The sequence below is a fragment of the Python bivittatus genome, unplaced genomic scaffold (assembly GCF_059951505.1).
Source record: "Python bivittatus isolate LINGU-HERP-01145 unplaced genomic scaffold, Pbiv_v1 ctg000680_np1212, whole genome shotgun sequence".
In the NCBI taxonomy this organism is placed as follows: Eukaryota; Metazoa; Chordata; class Lepidosauria; order Squamata; family Pythonidae; genus Python; species Python bivittatus.
In genome coordinates, this window is record NW_028277095.1 from 3,093,177 (window position 1) to 3,120,564 (window position 27,388).

At 42.5% G+C, this 27,388-nt stretch overlaps 1 protein-coding gene across 6 annotated transcripts in view; it reads left to right on the forward strand.

Annotated features, from left to right (window-relative positions):
- FGFR1 (fibroblast growth factor receptor 1) overlaps positions 1 to 27,388 on the forward strand; it is an 83,648-nt gene that overhangs the window by 1,823 nt on the left and 54,437 nt on the right. For all 6 annotated transcript variants that reach the window (XR_015798139.1, XM_088152041.1, XM_088152038.1 and 3 more), the window contains exon 2: positions 18,236 to 18,436. Coding sequence is in view for 5 of the 6 variants with exons in the window: in XM_088152041.1 (XP_088008167.1) it covers positions 18,346 to 18,436 (91 nt within the window). In the remaining variant the exon portion in view is untranslated. The remainder of the gene's footprint in view (positions 1 to 18,235; positions 18,437 to 27,388) is intronic.

A 27,388-nucleotide genomic window follows, 5' to 3' on the forward strand; every position in this document is an offset into this window, starting at 1 on the left:
CTCCTGGCTCAAAATCCTTCTAGGAAAACAAGTGTATTGTCAGGCTCCACCATGTCAAATTGCCCTTCTGTGTACCATGTCAGTCCTGACCCAAGAAATGGACTTTGGGGCTTATTGGCCACCTGTTAAAGTTTAAAATCTGTTTGATGAGGTGGGGAGGGGGGGTTGTTTACAAGACAGCGATGCTGTTCACCTGTAAGTTGGCTTGAAAGTGCCTTTCTATGCTGATTTTGGGGGGGGGGGGTTGACTATCCAATCTGTTCCTTCCTTCCCTGTTGGATGGTCTGCTGAAAGGACTGTTATGCTCCCTGCTGTGACCATCTTGTGGCCCTTGGCTTTTGCTGCATTGGCAGGTAGGCAAGGGACAGTCCTTGTGCAAAGAGTCCTGTGGCAGTGGTACAAGTGGATCATGACATCATCTCCCCTGGACTAGAGCGGATTGCTCAGCTGGCATTGAATGCTCTCCCTTGTGAGCCCCTGCATAGGTTTGCTGGGAGGGGGGATAAACCAGGGCCCCCCAGAGCAATGACTTCTCAGAGAGATGGTTAGACCTGCGACATGTCTGCTCATTGCTCAGAGGTATGCAAGATAAGGGAAAGGTCACCTGGTGCTTACATGGGTGTGCGCCTCTGCTCTGAGATTAGGTACAGCTACATGTTGTGCAAATACAGACGCAGAAGCGTATTTTGTCGGTTCACCAAGGGTATTGGAATCTAGCCATAAAACTAGATGTTGTGCTATGGAACACGAGCTCTGCAGGACATAAACAAGTGTCTTTATGTTGTCCTATGTTCCAGATCGTAGCTGCCTTTCCATGATCAATTGCCTTCTCAGGAGGGAATAAGGTCTTCATGTTCCCATTTATAAGCAGCAAGTAGACAGTGCTGTTTAGAATCAACTCAGAAGCAGATTGCTTCTCACCTTGATAGTTCTGGGCCAGCTAGTTTCGGTCTGCCTCCTGTTCCTCCAGCGCCCACTCGCTTGGTTGTGTGCAATAGCTAACATCCAACAGTATCAGAGCCCATAAAAGATATTCTTAAGAATTGGATACCTTTTAAATACTGGATTCAAAAGAAAAGCTCCTCTCCCAGCATTGATTGAAACGATTTTACCTTCAAATGTACTGTAAATATTTTTCAATAAATAAATAGAAACCATAGTAGCATACCAAGGGAAAAAGGAATTTTCCATCTGGGATTTTTGAAAGAGCAACTTCAACAATGTTCTGGCATAATGTCCCTTTGGATCAGGGTTTCTCCACCTTGACAACTTTAAGAGCTGTGGGCTTCAACTCCCAGAATTCCCCAGCCAGCCTGGGGAATTCTGGGAGTTGAAGCCCACAGCTCTTAAAGTTGTCAAGGTAGAGAAAGACTGCTTTAGATTATGGCTGTACAGTGGTTATGCTAATACATTAGGAGCAGGACAGAATGCAGATGTAATAGGCTGGGTTAATACTGTATATGATGTCAAGCCATACCAAGGTTTGCTTGGTTTTGCATTAGCACGTTACATGAATTCAGCCAACGCGGTTCCTAAACCATGATTTGTGAGGTAGTACATCTATTATGGTTTATTCAACAACCATCGTTCAGCAAATAATGGTTTGTTGTAAGTGTAAAGCGGGTCGGTAAAGGGAGAGAAGGATAGGATGGTTTTTATAAGTAAAGAGGATGGTTCAGGGCAACTTGAGATGCCCTTAAGATTTCACATCATAAAAAGAAAATAGGGAGGTTTTTTACCTTTTCCCCCCCCTTACCCTGCACTCTTGTATTTGGGGAACTAAGACAGATCAAGGATTGCTGGTTTGTTAAACAATGAGGTGGAGGTGCAGATCCCATTCTCACTTATTATCTTGTTGGGAGCAATAAAAGGCTTAGAAGGAACTTTTATGGCAGATGACATCTTCTACTGGATTACTTTCTTTTGGTTGCTGCTTTCTTTTGGTTGAAAACGGATTTAAATTTATGAATTGAATAGTCCTTTTCGTGTTTTAAAAATGCAAGTACCAGGCTATTGAAGTAAGACGGAAAAGTGACATTCTGAAGGGATGAATTTAAATGTTGATAAGGAGGGTTTGCTTTCAGATACACGGGGCAGGGTTTGAGCTGTCATCTTGTAAGGTGCTTGAGTGATAATTTGGCATGCTATTTAGCAAGGAAAGTAAGTTTGGGTATATTGTATTTTCCAGCAGAGGTTTTGGAGCCGCTGTAACGTCCTGTGTGAACTGGAAATCTGCTACACTGCTCGGTGCTTTTTTGCGGAGCTAGACGGACTCCTCTAGAGAATTCAAAGGTCCCCTTGTTTTATCAGCACAATAAAAAGTATGGAAAGGCCTTTTAATTTTCTTGGAATCAAAGCAACTTTTCCTTTTTCTTTCTTTCTTACGAATATCTCGTAGATCGCCTTTGCTTTCCCAACTGGAATAGATCGGTGGTGCTGTTTTCTCTCTCGGCTGGAACCCGAGGGCCATTTCTCACCCGTGCCCCTGTGGTCTTTGGTCTTAGGACTCCAACTGCTGAGACGTTATCTTGCGTGTTATTGATTAAAGTTTTCCCCCTCTTAAAAACAAACAAACAAGCACAAGGGCTTCTGTGTATTTCCTGGGAAAGGAGCCCTTCTAACACAAGTCCTTCTGTCCTGCAACAACTAAAGAACATTTTGCTACATCAAGACACAAACCGTCTCTTTCTTCTCAGAGAATCCCAGGGTTCTCGGCCGAGAAGCTAGACTAACTCCATCTCGGCTCTTCTTTCATCAGGGTTAACTTTAAAGCTGATGTTCTAGCTGCTGTTTTGTTGTGTGTGTGTGTGTGTGTGTGTGTGTGCGGTGTATCTTTAACCGATTTGCTTTTATATTTTGACGTATTTTCATTAAAATGTTTGCATCCTGTCTTTTGCTATTGGGCACTCTTTCCTAACGGACATAAACGCTACAAATAAATTGTAGGAAAGGGCAGAACCACTGCCCGATGCCCTACAGGAAGACTTGTTAGAAAACCTTCTATTTTTAAATTACAAGGTCTTGTAGTCAAAGACCAAGCAAACTCTTCCGTGTCTGTGAAGCCCTTTGTTCTTTTCCTGAGGATGCCTCCCTGTGTGACATTTGTACTGCTCCAAACTCACATTGGCACCTGTGGGATCTACGTGACATTGTCTCTGCCTAGGAGCTGAGCGATTTCTTTCCAGTTGAGCTGAAATCTCTGGGAGTCTGGTTTGGCAGTTGAAAATGTGTTCTCATTGGTGGGAATGGATCCAGGACTCTCGCCCTGTTCCTTCCCCATGCTGGACGCAACTATTTCACCAGACACTGTTCTTTTAGATTATGAGTAGGGGGATTATGCTGTGATGGATGTCTCTTCTTTTAGCAACTCTAGCACTTTTGACAAAGCAAACCAGCAACCGTGATGGGGGGTGGCACTGATCAGGTGCCATATTTACACATTCCCATTTGTTAGTTGGAGGGAACGTTGGTTGATGCCTGGGGGTTCTTGGTGTTTTGACAGTGGTTGCAGTGAAAGCAACCTTAGATCTCATCTCAGAGTGTTTCTAAGGGTCAGGGAGTGAAACATGGTGGAGCTAAACTTATTCCAGAGCGATTAGCATGTGTGAAGGGGATCCAAGAAATGAATTGATCTTAAAATATAGGAACCAGTAACTAAACATCATGAAATCAGGGTGGTCAGCAGATGGATTGTTTTGCTCCCTAGTTGGTTCAGAGTATGTCCCTGGTGCAGAGGACATAATTCTCAATCCATGTTTTAGGTCCATTTCTCTCCTCTTGCAGCGAAAAGGGGCTGATTTACACTCCCATTTTCGCTGCTTGATGACTAACATCAAGATAGTAACTCCTGTGCTAATGAGCCACCCCAGAAAGAATACCAGTGCTTTTATCATGTTAACTTTGAGCTTTTGGTAGAAATGAAGGATTTGTAGGAATTTGCCATACACAGAATCAAGTTATTGCTCTGTTTATTCCAGAATTGGGTTTTCTAACTGGTACTGGGATTTTTTTCAGCAGAATAATTTCTTAACTGCCTGCTCCCTGATGCTTTTAGTTAGAGCTAGTTGGGCTTGAGCCTATGGCCTTCTGCTTACAAAGCTAATGATCTTCCAATGAATTCTCCCCACCATTTTGAGAACTGTAGGCTGTAGTACTATATGCATTTACTTGGGAGAAGGACTTACGGAGCTCAGTGGAATTTTCTCCTGAGTACCTATGATCAGACTGCAGAATTTCATTTCTTAGTTCCTTGTCCAATTATCAAAATATCACTTGACCAGAACCCTGATGATTAATATATAGCCTGTAAGTAAGTCCTATGGAATTCAAAAGACAAAGTGTATTTCAATCTTGGAATGTTGGCAATAAATTCAATGTTAATAAGTGGCTAAGTTTTCTTAAAGTTTCTGCTCCATAGAGGCATTTCTTAGAAACTTTGTCGAGCATATAAGATCTGTACAAATTGATTTCCTGCTTCTTCAAAACTCTTCTTTTTCATTTTCAACTTTTTAAACTGTGAAATCATTTCAGTTTTGCTTGACTAAATCAACAATTTCCTTGAAGGTTTTCTAGAGATCTTCAGTTCACCTTAAGTATCTCAACAGGTAGGAGTTCAGACACTGGGGACAATGTGAGGTGGTGTGTTTAAAACCCAGCCTAGTATAGTTAAGAAAAAAGGAAGGTCATGATGCTTCTCCTAACTGCTACTGCCTTCCAGATAGGGTCATCTCTTCTCATCCTACACTTGCATTATTGAGGAAGACTTTACTAGAGTTTCAGATTTAGTTAATATTTAGATGTGTTATACAAAGAAAACAAGGGGAGAACTCAGGTCCTCATTTATAACAAATTAATTAAGGCTGAAAAATATCTTTAGACCAAGAATAATGGGTCCAAATGATCTCAGGATCCTGCCAAACTATGAGTCCCAGCATTTGTCACTGTTGACCAGGTTTGCAGGAAAAAGCTAGATGTAGGTTCTTGGGGATGGAAAATGCTGAGAAAAAAACCCCAACACCACAAACATTCGGGGGGGGGAGGGGAATTATCTTCTGCTTTTCCCCCAACTTTCCTCATTTTTTTTCCTTTCCTAAATCTTCATATCTCCTGTAGAGATTTTTCCACATCTTGCTAACTGAAGAGGGCTGAGTGAATTGAATTGTACTGATCTGGGAGTTATATTACCATTTCCTGTTTTCAGATGTCACCACTGGTCAAAGAGAAGGAGTTATCAATACCCTATTCTAAATAAATACAATAAATTCTATTTTGTTTGCAGCCATAGCAGAAGCAGCCATTGGTCAAAGAGAAGGCTTATAGATGCCTTAAATAAATACAATAAATTCTACTTTTTTTTTTTTTTTGCAGTCATAGGAGAAGCAGCCCAGGATGGGGGGAGGAAGAGGGTTGGAGATGCATATTCAAACTTGAGCAGATGGATTCCTGCAGACTTTGTTGTTTCTCCCAGCCTAGCTTGGTGTAAATAATCACGCGCGGAGGAGCTTGCCAAGGCTCAGCTCTGTTGGGGCCTGTCACATATTTCTTTGGCAGAAAGCCATTCCTCCCCAGCACACACAAGCTCTTTCCTTCCGTAATCTCAGGGGTGGTTGGCAGACCCCTCCATTGTCATCTTCAGAGAGGATTAAAAAGCATCAAGACAGTCTCTGACTGGAATAGAAAGGAAGCTCCAGCTTGGGAAATAGACATTAGCTAGAGCAGTGTTTCTCAACCTTGCCAACTTGAGAATGGGTGGGCTTCAACTCCCAGAATTCTCCAGCCAGCATGCTGATTGGGGAATTCTGGGAGTTGAAGACCACCCATCTTCAAGCTGCCAAGGTTGAGAAACACTGGGCTAGAGGAAAAAAAGAAGGGGAGAATCTCTTATAGCAAATTGTCTTTTAACAAAATAAAGAGTGCAGGAACATAAGACTGGGATGAAGAGGACTTTCCCTTTTTTGGAAGAGTCAGGATCTTAACACTCAGGCACATTTTCCTTTGGGAATAAAAAAGTATAACCCAAAACTAAATTGGAACCTACCTTTTTCAACCAGGCAGCCATTTCAGGCAATATTTGCATTAGCAGATTCAGAGTTCTCTGCTGTAGGACACAATTGACGTGGTGGGTCTCCTGACCAATCCCTCATGAAGAAGCATTGGTGTTTGCTGAAAGGCCTTGTTTCTCAGAAAATGCCACAATCCTGTTCACATGTGGTATATTACCCATATAGGATGGGTATATGGAAGTTAGCTAGATATACCCATTGCACTAGGGTATAATGTGGGCCACCAGCATTAGTTCTGAGGCCTTTGGGGAGAGAGCTACTCGGTCAGTAATAGGTTTCTGTGGCTTTTTCTTAGCATGATCCTAGCCTTTGCTTGTTCAGCATGGTGCAGAACTGTATGGTCTGACTAATAATATTTTTTTTGAAAAAGGCACCACCAGTTGAGTTCACCCATCATGTAAAGTCATCAGCCATGGCTGACAGATCACTATGGCCAAATTCACATGACCTGACCAAGTCCGTACAGTCACATTTCCATCTTAGCACGATGTATGAATGCACTCTTTGTATAGTTAGGGAGTGGCTTAAAGCCAGATCTGGCTGGGTGAGGGCATTTGGACAGGTGTACTAGATCACAACTCCAGCTTCTCTGGAAATTGCCAGATGTGCAAAAACGGTGGTAGATCATTTCTGTTTCAGAAGGTGTTTGTTTGTCTTATTTATCTTTTTGAGAATTTCTGCTAGGCAGTTCCACCAGGGCTTTGAACCTGTGTTGGACCCATGTACACATCCTGCAAGAAGAGGAGGCTTTTGGCTGCATTTCCATACCTGAATATTGACTTTCCTTCTGAAGCTGTTTTAACAATTGATCAGTGCAGGTTCTTTCCCCTGTTCCCAATGCAATTAAAGGGGATGTTTTTAATAAAATTGTTTCTACTCTGATGTGCAAAAGAAGTGGGAGGTTTTTCTCCTAATTCTTCTCATTCAATATTCATACACTCTTTTATTGCTTCTAAAGGTGAAGTCTCCAAGCTGACCTTGACTTTTGGTGATTTCATGGCCACATCCATGCATTTTCTTGGCAACTGTTGCTTTCTGGGGTCTTTTTCAACACCCCATCTATGCCACAATTCCAGTTTTTCCTGGCAGTCTCCCATCCAAATACTAACTAGGCTCAATCCTGCTTAGCTTCCAAGCTATAAAAAGACTAGCTGAATGTTGCAATGTACTGAAATACACACACAAAGAGTTTGTTAATTGGGGGCACGGTTATGGATGAACTCTCACTTTAATTTAAGATGTTAGGTCTGGTAGAGGTTAGACTAGGTAATTGGCCATGAGCATTTGCAGACTATATGCATTCAGCAGTTAAATTGCTTCTCACATTATATTTTCTGGTACACATTATAACTTTTCAGTGACCAGGCTACAAAATGGCTTCCAGCTGGTAGAGCCTTGAGTCTCTGCTCTCTCCACTTGTACTTTCCAGGCTGATAATTAAGGATAACCTTATCTGCCATCATGCAGGTGTTTGGGGCTCTAATTGCCATAGTTCCCAGCAAGCTTCCTCACTGGCCAGCTGGCTGGGACCCATGAGAGATATTTCGGGGTATCTGAAGACCATAAAGTTGGGGAGGGCTGGCATTGTGGATAAGATAGGGTGGGCTCCATTACTTAGTTGAGATCTCACCTTGGTTGCAGATTTGCTGTCTTGATTCACATGCAGTCACCTAAGCCAGAAGGTGGCTTGTTTGGCTTGGCTGAGAGTCTTTTGGCTGTTGTGGTTTGTAACCCATGATTTATGGCTTTGGCATGTTCTGTGAATCCTGCCAGTTGTGGCTGAGTTAAATCATGATGAATCAAACCATGGCTTGGTGTGATGCACGAACATAATAATTAGGAGGCCTTCAGCAACTTCTGCTCTTTTCTAGACTAAACTTCCCCTGTCCACAGCTTTCTGTCTGGAGATTAGAATACTGACCTGCTTATTAGAGTTGAGGTAATGATTACAATGAAATAAATGCTTTGAACGCTGGAAACACAGTTAAAGGTTTGTTGAAAGACTTGGTAATTCTCTGCACTAAAGCAGGAATAAGGGATTACCCAAAGCTATTAAAAAAGGGCTTTGCAACAGTCCACTTGGCTTCTTCTCTTGAAAGAAGGATAGATGGCATTTCTCATGTTGGATCTATCCTGATGTTCAGTGGGACAAGCATGGGGGTTGAGATCCTTGTCCATGGCTGTGTAATACTGTGGATTCAGGAGCCAATTTGATGCTCTGAGAAGACAGCAAACAGGGCTCCTTGTCTTCAGACCCCTTCCTGAAACCGTGCAGGGAGAAACATCAGAACCCAAGATATACCTCCAGAATGTTTAGTTTTGCTGAAAGAATACAGGATAATTTTATTGATTTGTTGGATATCACCTGATTTTTCTTCCTAAGCTCAGGGAGGCGTACACAGTATCTTTAGTTTTACTTCCCCCAACAATAACCTGGTGAGGCAGGCAGGCTGGCTTGAAAGTTATAACAGGCCTAAAGTTACCCATTTAACCTTCCTCATTAAACTGGGACTTAAACTTGGGTTTCCCTGATCCTAGTCTAACCCCCTGAAAACTATATATGCAAATCTAGTGTGGGTCAATTAACAACTTTCTTACTTCAATGGCTATTCAGCCTTACAAGTTCTTGACTCAGCCTTCATCTCTCCTCTCATTTAAATTGTAAGCCTTTTCCTGTATTTCTAGAGACCTTGATTCTGGTTGTGGTTAAGGAGAGGTTAATATGTAATTAATGGGTGGAACTAGTGATTACATGATGCCATGGCTGTTACTAGCTATGATGGCCATGAAGCCATCATAGCAACATGCATGGAAGGGGTGGCTTGGTAATAAAAAATACCCAGATTCAGAGACAATATATCTGAGTAGAAATAAAGAAATAGCAGCTATTGTGGTTTTCCCCTGGGTTGGATGCCTCCCAGGGGTATTTTTGTGGGAAACAGATAACTTAATCACATCGGCTGACACACTTACTATGGCTCTTTGGGGAGCTCAGAAAATTAAACGCAGCCCTGGCCTCAAGAAGACTGCCCAGTTCTAGTGTAGAAAAAACTTGGCTGTACTCTTAACAGAGTTCCTCTTATGTGAAAGGAATGTAAACTCTACACATGAGCAAAGTTTGTTTTCTTTTGGAAATATTCCATGGTTATGCTAGGTTGTGGGCATGTGACCAGCAGCAGGTGTTGGCAGTGGTAGTAGGGATCCAGATGTTATGGCTGATGCGCCTCTCGACTCTGTTTTCCTTCATTTTTCCCCTAGAATATTCCTAGAGGTACCTTTTGTCCTGTTGTAATTGGCCAGGATTTATTTTAAGCTTTCTGGAAGCTAGTTTGGAACTCTTCTTTTAGCGAAATTTTAGGCAGCCAAGCACGGAGAATGGGCTGATGACGTAGGAGAAGGCTGATGGCAACTTAAAGTTTCCACTGTAGCAGAATCGTTCTTCAATCTTCCCACCCCCTCCTTTCTTCCCACTTCATGAAATATTGAGAGCTAATTCTGGAACCAAATAAATGCAAGCCTCAAGGCAGTTTGAGTTCAGGAGACGCAGAAGGACTCGGCCAACTGGATATCAATTTTAAATCTTGGACTTTGCTCTGAGAAGGAGCGACAATGGTCTTGTTCTAAAAGTTTCCTCCTTGCAGGGGTGCTGCTGACGCTGGGTGCCATTAACATACTTCATTGCCAAAAGAAAGTCCTTTACAAATGTCTGTTGATCCAAAGTGTCATTGACCAAGCATGTATCCTTGGTTGTATTTGACAGGCACCGATTACAAGCTTTCCAGGTTCCATTCAGAGTTCTCCTTGAAGGTGATAAATGGCTTGGGACCCAGATACTTTGAGTTTCAGGAATTCAGCCAGCCTTGCTTTTTACCAAAATGCCAGTTCACCAGACCGTCCATGTTCGGCACCTCCCAGTGATGCTTAGGTTGAGCTATTGTCTCTCTTCCCTGTAGTGGAGCTCACCCCATACATTTGGTCCTTTAAGAGCATCCCATTTCACCAAAGACAAGGTTTCCTTGGCCAGCCATGTTAGTTTGGCTCCTGAGACAGAAAACTATGTCAGCATCTTTTCTGCCAGGCAGTAACTAGGCAGCGATATTAAATTCAACAACTAACAATCTGCCCTTTCATGGCACCCAAAACCAACAGCCTCCAACTCACAGAATTCTCGGTCAGCCTGACATAATAAGGAAAAGAAGGAATAAAGAAAAATTATCCTTGTATCACCGCAAGGCTTAGAATAACAGAAGGAGGGCAGGGCACACACTTGCTAGGTCTGAACAATGTATCTGAACCTGCACAAGTAAACATATATAAAAGACAGTGAGACCGAGGAGTTCCACACATTTTTGCATATAGAACTTTCTGCATGATCAAGGCTCCTGTTTTATCATGACTGTACATTATTTCTGTATGTTTTCAAATGGATGCTAGTAGAAACCCCAAGAGATAGTAGCACATAGAGCATCAGTGGTGGGACTGAGGAATCCCTCCCTGTATCCTTAGACCATCGCTGCCTCTTCAGCTGTGATTCTTGATCAGGGCTAGATACAAACTTAACTCAGTTGCAGATGGGTCTTGAGGGGTGGGTGAAGTGTGGTCTTCCAGATGTTGTTGATGGACCATTGACATATTGGTAACATCTAATGGGAGTTAGCGTTCCATAACATATGGAGGCCGTCTGTTGTGCCTCCCAATCACAGATTTGAACACACAACTTTCCAACTGAGGAGCAAAACTACCCAAAGTCCTAATCAAAGGCAGCACATTTTGGTTTTGGTTTGGTTTAATTATATTGTGATTTTCATGTGCTGATCTGGGAAAATTCTGTTATGAATGTCAATTAATAGCCTATTATTACTATTCACCCCATTTTATGTATGAAAGCACAGAAACTAGGAGAAGCTATTAGTACAAAACCAACCCTGGCAGGGATTTCTTTAAAAACCATTTTCACAAAGTGCTAATAGTCTTTACTTACTCCTGTTAACTACTGGGAGTGAGACAATGTGTTGAGTTATGAGATCTGTTGGTCAATATGATCTGTCAGTTAATATGTGCCAAGCACAAACGTATCTGTGAATAATAGTCTAAGTCAGTGTTTCCCAGTCTTGGCAAGTCCCAGATATGTCCAACTCCCAGAATTCTCAGCAATTGTTAGGTTGATTGGTGATTTTGGGAACTGAAGTCCATACATCTGGAAGTTGCCAAGGTGAGAAACACTTTTCTAGATTAGAATTCTGGCTGCCATGCGAATATGTTCCCTGCCCCAGACAAAGACATTCCTCTTCTTCCAGTTATTTCTATAGGGTTATTCGTTTTAGCACCCCATCGGTTCTGGTGTAGTGGGTTGTGTATACTTATGTATTTCCTGTGTATTTATTTAAAATGGCACTGTATTGCTTTTATCTCTTTTAAGGGTTTAATATTTGGGAACTTTGTAATTGACTTAGAGGACTTCAATTATTAAGCTTCTAGGAATGAAGTAGGACATTTGCTCTTAGTCACTTCTTCTGGTATGTAAGACTCACCACTTTACTACCAGTGAGAGCTGGTTTGACATATAATAGTAAAAAGTATGAGCTGTGAACTGGATTCACCTCTGCCATTATCCTACTAGCCTGGACTTTTACTTAAGCTTTCAGCTTCAACCCTTTTAATATAGCATAAAAATACCAATTCTCCCAAAAGTTGCCAATATATTATAATTTTTAATGTGGGAGAAAGAGAAGTTATTAACTTTACTTAAGCCATGCAGTTTAATATTTGGTCCATTGAAATGTGAAGTAAATCAAAATTGCTGCTGCTGCTTCCCCCAGATGCCCTTGGTCTAAAAACAGTTGTATGTCTGGTTTAGAAGGAAGAATGATGCCTGCATTTCTCTTATGGAAGATACAGTATAATTCTGCAGTGTAGAAGGCCAGCTGGCTGATAGTATTTACTAATCAATATTCATTGCGAAACAGCACAGAAGACACACACAGAGGTTGCTTCCATCTCTTCTCAATGGAATAGTATCTCAGCTGAAGCATACATGGAAAGTTAAATAGGGTTAGCAACCCGCCCCCCCCCCCCAACTCCACAGCAGCCCGTGAAAAGTGTAGTTCTGTGACAGGCAGAAGAGATCTTGAAGAAGGAACTCCAGGCAATTCCACCAAACTTCAATTTCTGGGGTTCTTTCAGGGAAGCGATGGCAACTCAACTGGATAATTCCTATTGCAGTGGCCCAGTGGGGAAGGTGACTTCTAGATCTATAACCAGTAGTCCAGTGATACCTTAGTGATGTTCTACCAGTCCGTATTTCAGATTTGGCTCGCAAGGAAGGGAGAATGCAAAGCTCATTGCTATGACCAGAGAGTACTGTGTGTGCTTCAAGAAACACCTGAAGGCTAGTTCCCGGGTAGGCTGTTTTCTCTAATCCTGAAATCAGATAGGGAAATCTTTGTGTCTACTGGCACTAATGTTTCTTTGCAGTTCCTTGTATTCACTGTGAATCTTTCTGGAAATGCCGCAATTTGGGGGACTTAACGTGTCTGTTGGATAGTGACAGTCCTTTGCCCATGTGCTAATAGGCAAGTATGAATGTTGTCTTGTCACATGGCAGGGGGATGTAGTCATGGCAGCATGTGGCTAAACCTTTACTTAGTATTTGAAGATGTGCTAAACTCGTAAGTACATACACATCAGGAGGATATGATGAGGGTGGGTGGGAGACCAGATTGTAGGTGAACAAGTTCCCGCAGTTGGGAAGGAAGGAACTGAAGGGCAAGCAATTCTGTTTGCTTTCCATCCCTGTGCAATGAGCAGTGAGGTTGTTCAGATTTATATAGAGACTGTGTAAATACCAAGAAGAGCCGAGCCTTTATATTCTTTGGGTTCAGTTACCTCTTCACGGAACAGCCTGGACAGTTAAAAAGTGGAAGTACAATTTTTTTTTTCCTGCAGTACATAGGAAAGAAGGAAGAAGTAAATATCTCATAAGGGACTTCTGTTCCCAGTTGGAGCACTCCCTGGCCATGTGTATAAAATTACATGTCACTGACTTAGAAAATAGGTTAACAATGCCTTCTAGGACCACACGGGTTGGTCAGCGAATGGGTTAGATCAGTGTTTTTCAAACTTGGCAACTTTGAGATCTGTGAACTTCAACTCCCATGTGGCTGGGGAACCCTGGGAGTTGAAGTCCACACATCTTAAAGTCACCAAGTTGGAAAAATGCTGGGTTAGATTATCCTTCCTCAGATTGGTGCCTTCCAGATGCTAGGATTGCTAATCCCAGACTTCCCAACCACCCTGGTCACCTCCATGAGGACTAGAGGTTCAACACATCTGGAGGACACAACTTTGGGAGGATAGATGGGAACCCCAGAAGCAACAATCCATCATGTTTGGAGAGTGTGAGCCAGTAGAACCATAATAATGTTCCTGGTTACTATCAACAGCAGCAAACATTTAAGTGTATTATAATTAAGTATCAGTATTATAATATCCCTTGCTGACCTTAGTTGATTGAAAAAAAGCTAAGCAGGGTCAGACCTGCTCAGTACTTGGACTGGAGAACTTCAGGAAATCGCAGGGCAGTAGGGTAGGTTGAAATGTTGAAAAACATGCCAGAAGACAACAAGGTCAAATTCCTTCCTTATGGTTGCTATAAAAACTTTGTGGATGTGTCCCTGAAGTCACCAGGAGTCAGCCCTGACTGGAGGGAGTTTTAATCTCTATTAGGCATAGACACAGAAACTAAAGCCACATGGAAAATTCCATCTTAAATATTCCTTTTTAAGGTATCTGTTGTGACACACATCCATCATCTCTAGACATCCAGGTGGGTCCTTCATCCTAAAAGAAGCTGCTGGTCTATACCACTGCAGACTTTAAGTGGACATCATATCTTTAAAGGCTCCCCAGCTCCCTGCTCACAGATGGCTGATTTGTCAGAAAGAGAAGATTCTACCCTGTCTTTGTCTTGATGTAAAAATTCTGAATAGACCTAGAGGGTTTTATTTTTGTGTTCCTTTATTGGGAATGCGACCTTAGATTCCCCCAGCTGCTAATGGAATGGTACTTGCTGGTGCAGAGTCCTACAATGGACTTCCAGGGCCTTCTCTACAGTGCATTTATTAGCATATTATCAATGCTTTATGTGTAATAATGAATATAATATTACACAATTTCTATGTAATAATGAATATAATATGACACAATTTATAGATATGTAAGAGCCCTATTGCCATTTTCACTCTAGGTTTATTGAATGAAGCTGCACTTCCTCTTTTGGGGGCTGGGGTGGACCTCCCTTGGGGTCCAGATTCTCCTCACCTATTTAAAAACAAAAAAGAGGAACCCAAAAATGGCACAGTGTAACCTCTAGTGTTATCTTTATTTCCAAGATTACTTCGGGATAACCTAGTGCTGTGTTTTCAAATATGTACATCCCACCCCCCAAAACCAGAAGGTAAGCTTGGATGGTAGAAAGCATTAATAATGACTAGAGAGAACAGCAGGGAACAACCATACAATAGATCATGATTTATAGTCTGCCGTGGCCAAATTCACAAAGTATGCTAAGCTAGAATTAAACAAATCACATTATAGCTTAGCTAATTGTGATACCAATCTCTGTGACTGATGTTTCTCTTTAATGTGCTTGTATGAGTTTCAGCGCAGAACCTGCTCCTTTTTTGCCTCACTGTTTACAAAGAGTCTGTGGTTTTTCTTCCTTCTGTTCCAAAACTTGCAGTTTAATTTGGCTGCAGACTGCATGTTTTCCTTCTGACGCCACTTCCGTGCTCCTGTGCCTTTCTATCCATGCCTGAAGGACAGCACATCAACTCTTGTGACTCAACCTTAAGAATCATGCTGGAATCATGAAGCTGGCACTCGATACAACCAGGATGGGCTTCCCCATGGTTCTTTCCGAGCCATCTTTGAGGTGTCTCAGGGAAGAAAAATTCAGGGGCTGTAGCCAGCTTCAAACCATTACAGCTTTCCTCCTCTCCTTCAGCTCTCTCAAGCTTCTTTCTCTCTGTTCTACTCACCAGCTTTCTTTGAGAAAGGGGTCATGGGAGCAAAATAACCCCCTTTCTCCTAACTTGGCTTCCTTGCGAACGGTATGTGGATAAGCAAAACCATTTGGAGATGGAGTGATCACTTCTGAAAATACTGACAGCTTTTCAGCCATTCTTGGCTCAAATTCCACTTGCTTATCAAAAGCTCTGGTGCTGAGGACTTGTGTACTGAACCGGGCACTTAAATAAAATTGGCACCAGGCATGGGGGCTGGAAAACAACAGCAAGAGCCTGAGTAACACATTTTTGAAATAGTTGACCCAACTTTGAGGGCTGTGCTCAAAAGGTGTCCTTCAGGCTATCGTTGTTGCTTTCCAGCCTCCACGTCTGGTGCCAGTTTTGTTTAAGTGCCTGGTTCAGTACACAAGTCCTCGGCACCAGGGCTTTTGATAAGCAAGTGGAATTTGGTCCAAAGAGCCAAAAATGGCATTGGTCCTGGCGATTTTCCACCCTCCCTGGCCTCTGATGGCAACTAGAGTGCCTGGCATTAAGGATCAGGTTCTCAGTTCTGGCTGGCTGTTCAGTCAGGGCATCTACATTGTTCTCTCCTCTGGGTGTTGGACTTGAGACTGGTACCCATGATGTGGAGAGACTGGGAAAGGAATGAAGAAGAACACAGGCAAAAACAGTCAAAAGATGGTGGGCTGGTCAGTTGACAGCTTATCCCTTAAGGCAGTGTTCCTCAACCTTGGGAACTTTAAGATGTGTGGACTTCAACTCCCAGAATTCCCCAGCCAGCATCTTAAAGTTCCCAAGGTTGAGGAACACTGCCTTAAGCAGCACCTTAGCCCAGCTGGGGAGAAATCTGGGAAGAAGCTGTTTCAAATCATTCAAAGAGACTCCACCTTAATTAACTCCTGATAAAGGAAGGTGAGAAATTCCTACTACAGTTTCCAAGGTTCTGCATTAACCCAAAGACCAGCTCAAAAGATAGTTTCTTGAAATCTGTCATTCTGGCTTTTTCAATCTCATCCACATATGGGCAAGATGGACTTTGGGTTCCTGTTGTAGAGCCCAATAACTTTGCAGAAAAAGTAGAAGGATGCTCAGGCAAAGCTGGGCAAGTATAGAACTTTTTCAAGTAAAATAAATACAAGCTGCTGTCTAAAATAGGTGTGGGGGGCGGGAATGAACCATTAAGACTCTAAAATTGTCAGATTGTGTGCAAGCATGAGTGTAAGCACCAAGAGTTGGGCTTGACTTTAGAGTGTCTTAATTTTGCTTGTGGCTTTATGTGTGCAAGTCACCTGCTGATTGACTCCTTGTGGACTGTTCTGGAGCTAGGCTCACCTAGGAATGGTAATCCATGCTCAGGTACCATTTAGGTTAGATGACTACTGTGTGTTAGTTCCAGAGATGTTCTTGGAGAGATACCAGTTTGGAAATTAGCCTGGCTAATAATTGCGCTGATTCCAATTCAATCCAAATTCAGTTTAAGATGCTGACGCTTGACTATGTTAAAGGAGCACGTTCACCATACTAACCTGTCTTGCTACATTAAGATCATTTGATGGAGCATTTCTCTAATGGCCTCCAGGAATGATTCTGGAATTCCCAGGGATGAAAGATTGGCCTGGCCCATAGTGGACTTTTCTTTCTTTTTTCCTTTTTTGAATCATCAGATTATTTCCCAAAGGATTGTAATTGGTTTTTAGGATGAGGATATGACTCTGGCTGGTGGTTGATCTTATCACTTGCCTTTTTTTTTCTGGACAGGTGTTTTGTTGTATTATTGAAGCACTTTCTCCTAGTAAAGAGTGAGTTTTGGAACCCACTCAAGTGTGCAAAGGGATGTGCAGAACATTGTGAAGTTGATTAATGTCCTCTCAGAGCAGCCAACATGGCACCAACATTAGCATCTTTTTAGCACTGGGTGAAGCCCTTCCCTTTTTAAAAAAAATTGTCCCAGATGTGGATGTCCTGTTTCTTTAATGCTATTTTTAAATTGGGTATTTAGTTTGGGGTTGCATTTACTTGGCTGGTTTTGGTTTTGTTGTTGTTTATTTGGCATTCTACTAGTGGGGTGTCTAATTCCTCAATGAAGTGTTAACAGGTTCTCCGTAGGTTCCAAGTTGTGATCTCTTGTTGAAAATAACGGGCAAGTTTGATCTTGCAAGTCATTGTTTTGGCAGAGTTGTTCCTTGATTTCTGCAACTTCTGCTCGGGGTAATACTTTGCACGTCAGATGACTTCCATACTTGGGAGAATGATTAAACTCAACTGTGGTTGAACATTCCACATTTAAGCATAGCACCTGTGAGTTCCCACCACCACCAAGGTGATTAAAAATGTTCCTATTTTAAATTAATTGGCATGTTTCATTATATGCAAACCAGATGCAAGGACACTGATTTAAGCTATGGTCTGTTCAAACAGACTGAAGTAAATAGTGTTTTGATCTTGGCTTCTTTGAACAAGTCATAATTTAAATGAAAAGTAGACAGTGTGGAGTTCTGGGTTACAGCTCCCATAATTAATCATTATCTATGATGGCTGGGTCTGATGGTAGTCCAAAACACTTGGAGAGTGCCATGATGTTTGTCTTGGTTTAGAGAAAGTACAGAAGCCTTAAGCTTGCTTATAAGCATGGCTTAATGGTATCTTTGAAAACAGTCTGTAAGTTATTCTGTAAGACTTTCCCTGCTGTCACCCTAGATAAATACTTTTTGTTTCTGGTCACAAAACTGCATTTGCCATGATGCAAATACTTCAACAAGATATAAGATATTGTATTTATTTGGTTCATACATATACTGGAATATATTGATTAGCTTGGGTTGAGAATGCTGTTTAGAGATATAGCCTTTAAACCAGTTTTAAGTCTGTAATATGAATGTATACTGTAGTGCAGTGTTTTTCAACCTGGCAACTTTAAGAGGTGTGGACTTCAACTCCCAGAATTCCCTGGGAGTTGAAGTCCACATCTTAAAGTTGCCAAGTTTGAGAAACACTGCTGTAGTGTCTGGAAAACTGGTGTTGATCCGTAGGAGCGCACATGACACAAAGGATCTTAAATTTGGAGGCAATAATTGAAATATTTGAAGTACTAGAAATTGATTTTTAAAATTTCTGGTGCATTAACATTTCTTTTCCTCCCCCTTACAGTAGTTGGAGACCTGCACTTTGAAGAACAAGGAAACCCTTGTTGGCTAACAAACATCCAACCCTCATGGATTCTGAGAACTCCGTTGCTAACCAGTAGCTGGAAAACTGGGATGTTTACGTGGAAGTGTCTCATTTTGGGGGCTGTGCTGGTCATAGCCACACTGTCCACTGCAAGACCAGCGCAAACCCTGCCAGAGCAAGGTAGGAGTATCACCTGCTTTATTCACATTCATAAGTTTGTTTCTTTCTCATGCATTTTACAGCCATGATGTTGGTTAATGGGAAGAAACTTACCAGAGCAGTTTTTGCCAAACATATACCTAGAAGAACTGACTGGAACTGCCATAACTTCTCTCCAGGAACAATATTTTATTGGGTGGATATTATGGTATATCAGACCAAGATGTTTTCTTGCCCAGGGAGGAGGAAAAATTCTGTGTTCCTCCATTCTCATTTATGAAAACTGGCAGAAAGATGGTTTCCTTCCCTGTGTCTTCTCTGCTGCCTGGTGCAGGGTTGGCTATGTGGGATATGCAGTGCAACCTGGTTCTCTAGTAGTTGAGGGATGTATTATTGTCTCTGATCTGATCCATCCATTCAATCTGGATTGTTCAATGAATTCATTCTATCTTATGGTTTGATTAGAAGCATTGAATCAGGCTGATTCAATTCCACGTCTGTTGAATCAGAGGCATCTGATTCAGCTTGGTGATTTGATTGAATGAGAAAGATCAGTCTGACTCAGATTCAGTCAAGTTGTCTTCAAATCAAATATCTAACCTGAAGCAAGGGAGTTGGGGTGGGGAGGGGATCAAGCAAAAGTCAAGATGGCAGCCAATACTGTATGATCAAAGACAGTTGCTTGACTTTTTTGACACTCCTCACCATGGATTCCCCTAAATCAAAACCAACATTTTAAGGAAGGAACTATTGCATAGCTCACATGATACACTGCTATTCTGTCTGCACAGTCAGGTGCCTTTCCCGGTGACACTATTGGTCTGGGTTCACTTAACATTGTAAACATAAACTCTAGTTAACAAAACATAATGACTTGGTTTCCATAATACATTATGCCTAAACACATGATCTTATAGCTTAAGGTGATCTGATTCTCACTATAAGCCATGCTATAGTTTGTTTAATCTTGTCTTATTCAACAGACCACAACTGTCTGGGTTCAGACAATGTGCTAAGCTGCTATGGCTTACAAACCATATTAGCTGAGTCCATACATGTAAATCTAAAATAAAAGAAGCCCTGTTACAGTGTATGAACAAGAAAAGGAACACGTCTCAATGCACTGGCTGGGTTAATAAAATACAGTCTCATAAAATGCTGCGTCCAAACAAATAAACCAGGATTTTGGTGATGGCTGGGCTCATGCTAAGACAGTGGCTGTATTCTCACAATCTACTGATCCACAAATTACCCAGCTCAATTTTAACTTGTGGCCTTGCCCCTGTATGTCCCATTTCTGGTTTGGAATGGTTGCTTTTCTTCTCAGGCAAAATAACAGTGTTTCTCAACCTCAGCAACTTTAAGCAGTGTGGACTTCAACTCCCAGAATTCCCCAGCCAGCCATGCTGGCTGGGGAATTCTGGGAGTTGAAGTCCACACAGCTTAAAGGTGCTGAGGTTGAGAAACACTAGTGTAAGATTTTATGTCAGAGGCTGGCAACAGATGGATGGTGTTATTGTACAAGAGAATTATCCCAAAGTGCCAGAAGAAGGATAAGGATGCAAATTATGGACTAGAATAAATGTTCTTTCATGCTGAAGCTGGTGGCTAGATCAGAAGTAAGCCAAAGTTACTGTTCTTTTAATCAGACAAGGGCAGTCAACCAGTTTCTTTTATACTTTAAAGATGTCATCCTGATGGCCAGCTCTGTATTCTTTTCTATTATTTGAACCGTCTTACCATCGCCAGTATTTATCCACTGCCCTTTTGGCAGGAGCATTCTTGAGCCAACCTGGAAAAGGACTCATTGCAGTTGCAAAAATAAAAACAAACCTTGTGATCTAAAAACAGGTTGGAGCCTAAGGCAGCCTTTCACATTAGCTTATCAAAACAAAAGGCAGACTTTGAATGATTAATTGCTGAGCTCCTTATCATCTAAAACAATCTGCTAATACTTTCTAAAGAGTCGTCCACACTGGATTTACAAGCAGCCTTCATAAATGTTCAGGGAATGGTAAAGGAGCTGGAAAGTTACTAGTAGTTACTGGAAGGTAACTGGGAGAATGACTCCTAAGATGAAAGCCTGTCCCATTTCTTTTATTAACGTCCCCCTTCCAAAAAGTGCCATTTTGCTAAGCGTGCAACAGTTAGTTCTCAGGGTCATAACACAATTTGTGGGCTAATATTTTAATGACAGAAGATTACAAGAACATTTTGCTCTTTCCCTGATGGAACTGTGCAATCCCAGAGGACCAGTTGAACATATGAATGGTGCCTTTCTGTATTTCAGTTAGAGAAACAGGGAAGCCCTTCCATTCCAGAAAAACACATCTTAATTGGGTCGTAGGATCAAACGTTCTCCATGTTTAGATTCTGTGATGGACCTATTTAGGTAGGTTTCAAGATATGAACTCTAACAATACAGAGGAGAGGCAGGGGGAGGCTGTATGCTTCATCCCTAAAGGCTGACTTGGGCACCTCCCGTGGTTAACCTTCAGCTTTATGGAAATGGCAAATTAGCTGCTTTGCAATTTTGTCTCCAGCAGAGGTAACAACATGTGGCCGGTGCTTTATTCAGTAGACACCGACTCAGCTTGATATAAGTACCCAACCATGATTTATTATGGCCTATGATAGTCTTTGGCAATCACAGAATTAAGCATCTGTGTACACAATCCTACATGAAGCACATGTGATTCCTTTGAATGCTGGCTCTGGATGATGGGGTTTGCAGACCACGACATCTGGAGAGTGTTCGGTTGTGGAAGACTGTTACAGCATTGGCACTCTGTGGAATCCCTTCTCGTGTTAATTTCTTTCTAAAACAAAGGATATTTGGTCCTAGTGATGTAGAAAAAAAATATACGTTGACATACAATGGCGTTATTTAGGCTGCTCAAATTCACCAAGTATTAACACAAAATGAGCCGCTCTATGGACTTGCCAGCCATGCACAGATATCCTCACCAGTTGTACCCTGTCAATGAGATACCACCTGTTCCTTTGATTGACAGTGTATGTATTTAGAATAGAACCTCAAGATTCTAGATAAGGAAAGGATGTGAAAACCTTGTTGATCTCAGATGCATTGCAACATTGACTAGTGTGATTTTTCACATGCATGGGTTATCTGGATTCTAACTGAAAGAAAGTTGAATCTTCCAATTAGAACCTTTTAAAGGAAATGAGAGCTAATAGAGGCAGCATTTTAAATAACATAGGAGTTAAAATAACATGGTGGCAGAAGCAGAAAGCCTATCCACATATTCATTTGATGGCTTTAAAGTTGATGGGTCAAGCAGTTGGGGAGAAATTTGGTATCTTTCAATGATAGCTTTCAAGGCAACTTGTTTTTCAGAAATGAGTCAGTGAAGCTTACAGATGGGTTTGTTAAGTCTGGAGCTGAATTTTACACTCCCCAACTTTAGATGTAAGCTAGAATTCATTGAAAAACCGAAATTTACACATTCAGAGTATAGTTAGCTCAGAGTGCACAGAACACAAATTTGGGTTTTGTTTTGTGTTTGGGTGCTTTCGAGTCAGTGCTGGCTCCCAGCGACTGCCTGGACAAGTCCCTCAGTTTTCTTGGCAAGGTTTCGGAAGTGGTTTGCCATTGCCTGCTTCTTCCTAGGGCTGAGAGAGGGACTGGTCCAAGGTCACCCAAAGTCACTGGCTTTGTGCCTAAGGCGGGACTATAACTCTCGGTCTCCTGGTTGCTAGCCCAATGCCTTAACCACTACACCAGACTGGCTCTCTGACTGGTGAAAACATGCCTACAAAGGTGTGTGAAAATTTCCAGGCTGACCCTCTGGGGAAGCATAACTCGATAAGGAAACTAGCCCAGAGGTTAGAAAAAGGAGAAACTGCACAGAACTGATTTTCTCATACCTTTTCACAGCCTGGTAACCACGGTAAGGTACATATTAACCTTCTACGAAAGAAACCAGTAGGAGAAGTTGGCAAGTTCCTTGGTCAGAACTCCTTCCATCTTCCTGATGGGGGAGCAGGTGAAGTACAAGAGCACCCAAAAGATCTTGAGGCTTTAGGCTAAAACTGAGCCGACCATCCCTTCTTGCTATTTTGAGATTGGATGCAATGGGTTGTTTGCTCCCAGCTCCTGCTGAAGCCAGAATATGGCTGTGTGGAAATTAACCAGTGGTTGTGCCCATATAAATTGACTATTTCCTTCCTACACCCACCCATTTCACCATGACCCCAGATTCTCCCCTGAAAGGGATTATCTCTTCTTCCCAGCTCCCAAATTTTTGCCTTACCAAGCCACCTCCTTTTTACAGGCTAAACACCCTTCCCTGCCATTGGTTTTACTAGTTCAGTCCTTCACAGCAAAACAGCGGAGGAAGGATTGACTGGCTAGCAAATCGATTTGCATTTCTAGCCTACCATCTTCCCCAGGAGGTGATCACAGATACGGCTGAAGTGCAGGCTCAGCTGTTTCTATGTCGTGCTGGTATACGCTGGATTCTTGAACTTGAGTATGTTCTCTTCTAATAGGGTTATTTTTCAGCTATATTGATTTGTTAAGTTATATTCTTCGCATCCCATAAGTGACTTCATTTTTACAGGTGCTGACTTGAGTGTACCTAGATCAGCAGAATGTTTCATGAGACAGATTAGAAAAAAAGTTCAGGCTGAGCCAGTGGCTAAAACTTTTTTTTTCCCCACACCAGTAGAAAGACTACTGCAGTGTGCTCTACATGGGGCTACCCTTGAAGAGTATCCGGAAGCTTCAGCTGGTCCAGAATGCAGCCGCACGAGCTATTTTTGGGGTCCGAAGAAGGACCCATATAACACCTTTGCTTCGTGAGCTGCACTGGGTACTGGTTTGCTTCCGGGTCCAATTCAAGGTGTTGGTTATCACCTTTAAAGCCCTACATGGCATGGAGCCAGGCTACCTGAGGGACCGCCTCGCCCCCACGATGTCAACCCGTCTCACCTGATCTTACATAGGGGGATGCTCCGGACCCCCTCGCCAAAAGAACTCCGACTAGCGGGGTCCAGAAAGCGGGCCTTCTCTGCTGTAGCCCCCACCCTTTGGAACATCTTGCCCCCAGAGGTGAGACAGGCCCCCTCACTCCCGGCCTTTCGGAGGGATTTGAAGACCTGGCTCTGCCATCTGGCCTGGGGTGGGGAGGGAGGTTGTCAGAAATGGGGTTGGCTAGCCCCCTAGAGGCCTGGTGTTTCTTCCATCAGCCTCTTGGATTTTTTCTCTTCCTTCCATTTTGGGTAAATGTGTTTTTCTCTTTTTATAAATTTTAATTATGTATTTATTTGTTTTAATTGTTGTAAACTGCCCAGAGTCCCGCATTGGGGGGAAATGGGCAGGGACAAGTCTGCTAAATAAATAAATAAGTATATGTAGCTCAGAGTTGAACTGTTGGTTCTTGGTGTTCTCATTCTCTGAGCTCTGGAACTCAGTCCAACCAAGCTCAGAGAACACCAAGAATCCCATCTGATCTGTCTATTGGGTTCTTGGTGTTTCTGAGCTTGGTTGGACTTGAGTTCAGAGCTCAGAATAAGAATACCAAGAACCGACAGTTCAACTCTGAGACTGATTATCTATCTATCTTCCCCCAAATCATCAGTCTCTGAGCACCTCTATTGGATGATGTCACCAGTCCGGTTGACTCCACCAATTGTGGGAATTCAAGACTGGAAAATAGATGCATTTGGCTCAGGAAGCCATAACAAACCCACTTTTTGAGGCAAATTTTTTTTTAAAAAAAGTTAGAATAATTTGTGTAGCAAAAAAGTGGTGGGTTTGCTGCCCAAAGTGAATGGCACAATCTGGGAATCCCTGGGAACCATAAAATGTTTTGTTGGCGGGGAGCTGCATGGGGCCGTAATATGGTCCGCTTGGTTTCAGTTAGCATGTTGCTTTTGTTCGGCCAAATGTGGCGCTGTCAAACTATGGTTAGACTCAACCTGGCTTAGTTAATATGTGAAATCTGTGACCGTCTTATGGGTAGCTAAGTATGAGATTGGCCCCATCTTTCATATCCTTCTGGAAGTCCTTCAAAACATGGTTGTGCCAACAGGCTTGGGGATCTCAAGGAAATGGTGAGCTAGCGAGGCAGCCGCATTGCCTATAACATTGGATCCTCTCTCCTAGTCTTTTCAATAATAACGTTGATGTTTTTTTAACTGTAGAGTGTTTTTAATGTTGTTGATTTTACGGTCTTTTTTATTGTGCAGCCCACGCCCCTGAGTTGTGTTTTGTGAGATGGGTGGCTATAGAAATATGATGAAATGAACGGATCAATAAAACGCAAATAAACTTTGGCCGAGATTCACTTTCTGGTCCTTCTGGGTGGATTTTTGTGTCGGACAAAAGTATGCATGGGGGGGTGGCTGTTTGTTTGGTTTGGGGGTTTTGCAAACTGAGCTGCGGCCCAAGAAATCTAAGCATGGGAGTTCAGGGCGAATAGCGGAGGGGTGTGTGTGTAGAAGCCGGGCTGAGGGACCGAGAGCATCGGTGACCGATTTGTTTGATGCTGTGATTAATTACTAGGCTGCGGTCAGGGGAGATGGGAGATGCAAGGAGAAGAAAGCAGTTACTGAACAACCCAAAGGTCGAAGGTCATGCGTAGCAGCTGGGGCATGTTTTTACAACTTCTTTTCCTGCGGGGAAGCAAAGGTATTGCATTTTCCTGGCTCCAGCCTTGCAAACAAAGAAGAGCCCCCTACGCTCTGGCACAGTCTTCCCCCCCCCAATAAAAAATAACTCTGAGTGACAACAGGACCAATTGAGGCTGTAAAAATCCGATCTGCAGAAAGATCGATCGCTAACTTTTGTCCAAAGTACCTAAGGGGGGGAAGAGGGAATGCAGGTACTTAAAAAGAAAAAAGAAAAAAGTGCAGCATAACAAGATGAAAATGAATGAGGAATTTGGGTAGGTGATGTTTCTTGCATCTCTGCTGAGAATTCTGTTTTGGGCATTTTTCATAGTCTGCACAAGCCAGTCTTTTGGCGCTCTGCTTGCTGCATAGGGAATGCAAGCAAGGCTTTGAGCAGGGGGTGGCTGACTGTGGCTTCTACAGTCTGCCTTATGTCAGGTCTGACTCATCAGGCTAAGCCATAATGCGGTTGGGTTGGGTTGGGTTGGGTTGGGTTGGGTTCGTTTTGTTTAGGTTGGGTGAATCCAGGCATGGATACTATAGGCCTGTGGTCCTCAGTGTAGCATACAAAGCCAGCTATTTGACAGGCCATGATCCAGCATATCATGGCTTAGCACCATGCGTGAACCCAGTCTATTTTTAATAGGACCCTAAGGTGGAAATTGGAAAGGTGGAGAAGGGTGAAAATAGAGTCGGTTACCTACTTTGGCTAGTGAACCAACTGTAGCCCTTCCTGGAGTATGAAGCCCTGGCAGTTGTTACCCATCACCACATCACCTCTTAGATTGACTGCTGCAATGTGCTCTACATGGGGCTGCCTTTCAGGGCTACCTGGAAGCTGCAGTTGAGATAGTATACACCAGCGCATCTCTGGCTGGTGAGAGCCACCAAGGCTATATAACTCTGGTTCTGTGGCTGCTGCATCAGCTTCCACTAAGCTTCTGAGTACAATTCAAGGTGTTGGTTGTAATGCATTAAGACAGTGTTGTCCAAACTTGGCCACTTTAAGATGAGTGGACTTCAACTCATGGCTGGCTGGAGAATTCTGGGAGTTGAAGTCCACTCATCTTAAAGTGGCCAAGTTTGGACAACACTGCATTAAGACCTTTCTGGTGTGGTGCCCAAGTATCTGAAAGATTGTCTTCTTCTGGTAGTTCATTCTGTCTGATTCATTCAGCCCATACAGAGATGTTGGAGTGCCCCCATATGAGACTGCGCCAGAAACCGCAACTACACTGTTTTTTTTGGATACACACCTGTATACCTTAACTCTAGAGAGCATAAAAGGTTAGAATAATTTGCGTAGCAAAAAAGTGGTGGGTTTGCTGCCCAAAGTGAATGGCACAATTGGGGAATCCCTGGGAACCATAAAACGTTTTGTTGGTGGGGAGCTTTATGTGGCCGTAACACGGTCCGTTCGGTTTCAGTTAGCATGTTGCCTTTGTTCGGCCAAATGTGGTGCTGTCAACAAACTATGGTTAGACTCAACCTGGCTTGGTTAATATGTGAAACCTGTGAACGTCTTACTGGTAGTTAAGTATGAGATTGGCCCTCCCTTACAGTCTCTCTGAGGGCAGACAGCTCTTTTGCAGAATCTTCAATTGTTGAAAAATTAAGGAAGTCACTTGTTGGGGTTTGCAATTCTATATTCAATTTTTGCTCTCACCGCCCAGCGAATTCTGAACAGCCAACCTCTTTTTAGTTGAGCAAGTCTTGTGTATTATGATAATTTGATATGGAATACACTTATAGAAGATTGGATTAAGTAAGTAAACTATGGTCAACTGATTAAATTATCTTTGGGTGAGTCATGCAAACAACCTATTTGTCCATTTCAAAATCAGGGATTTTAATGCAAAACTTTCCAAGGTACAAATATTGCTGCATGAAGACCTGGTCAAAGATAATTAAACAATATTCAGTTTTTCTTCTGAAGAGGAACGCTAGCTAAAAGATGATTATTTGAACTGAAGCACAACATCCTCTTGGATTGGAAATGCGAGACGGTGTGGAGCCTGGCACACTTTCAGTGTCAAGGAGCTGGCTTTGCTGGATCTTGTCCCTGGATAACTCTGTGTTCCCAGATCTTTCTAATTCTTGCCCACAAATCATTAGAGATGTTGCTGTTTCCAAAACTTGAGGATTGCCCATTAAAATAGCATCCTGCTGCTGGGCTAATCAGAAAGTAGACAGACCATATTTAGTAAAGAAGCTACTGTTTTTCCTTCCAAACTGGAATTCTTCATTAAAGCACCAACACTATCTCAGGGTGTCCTGCCTCAAGGAAAGTTATGTTAGAATCTCAACATATTGTTATTGGATAAGGAAATAGCAATA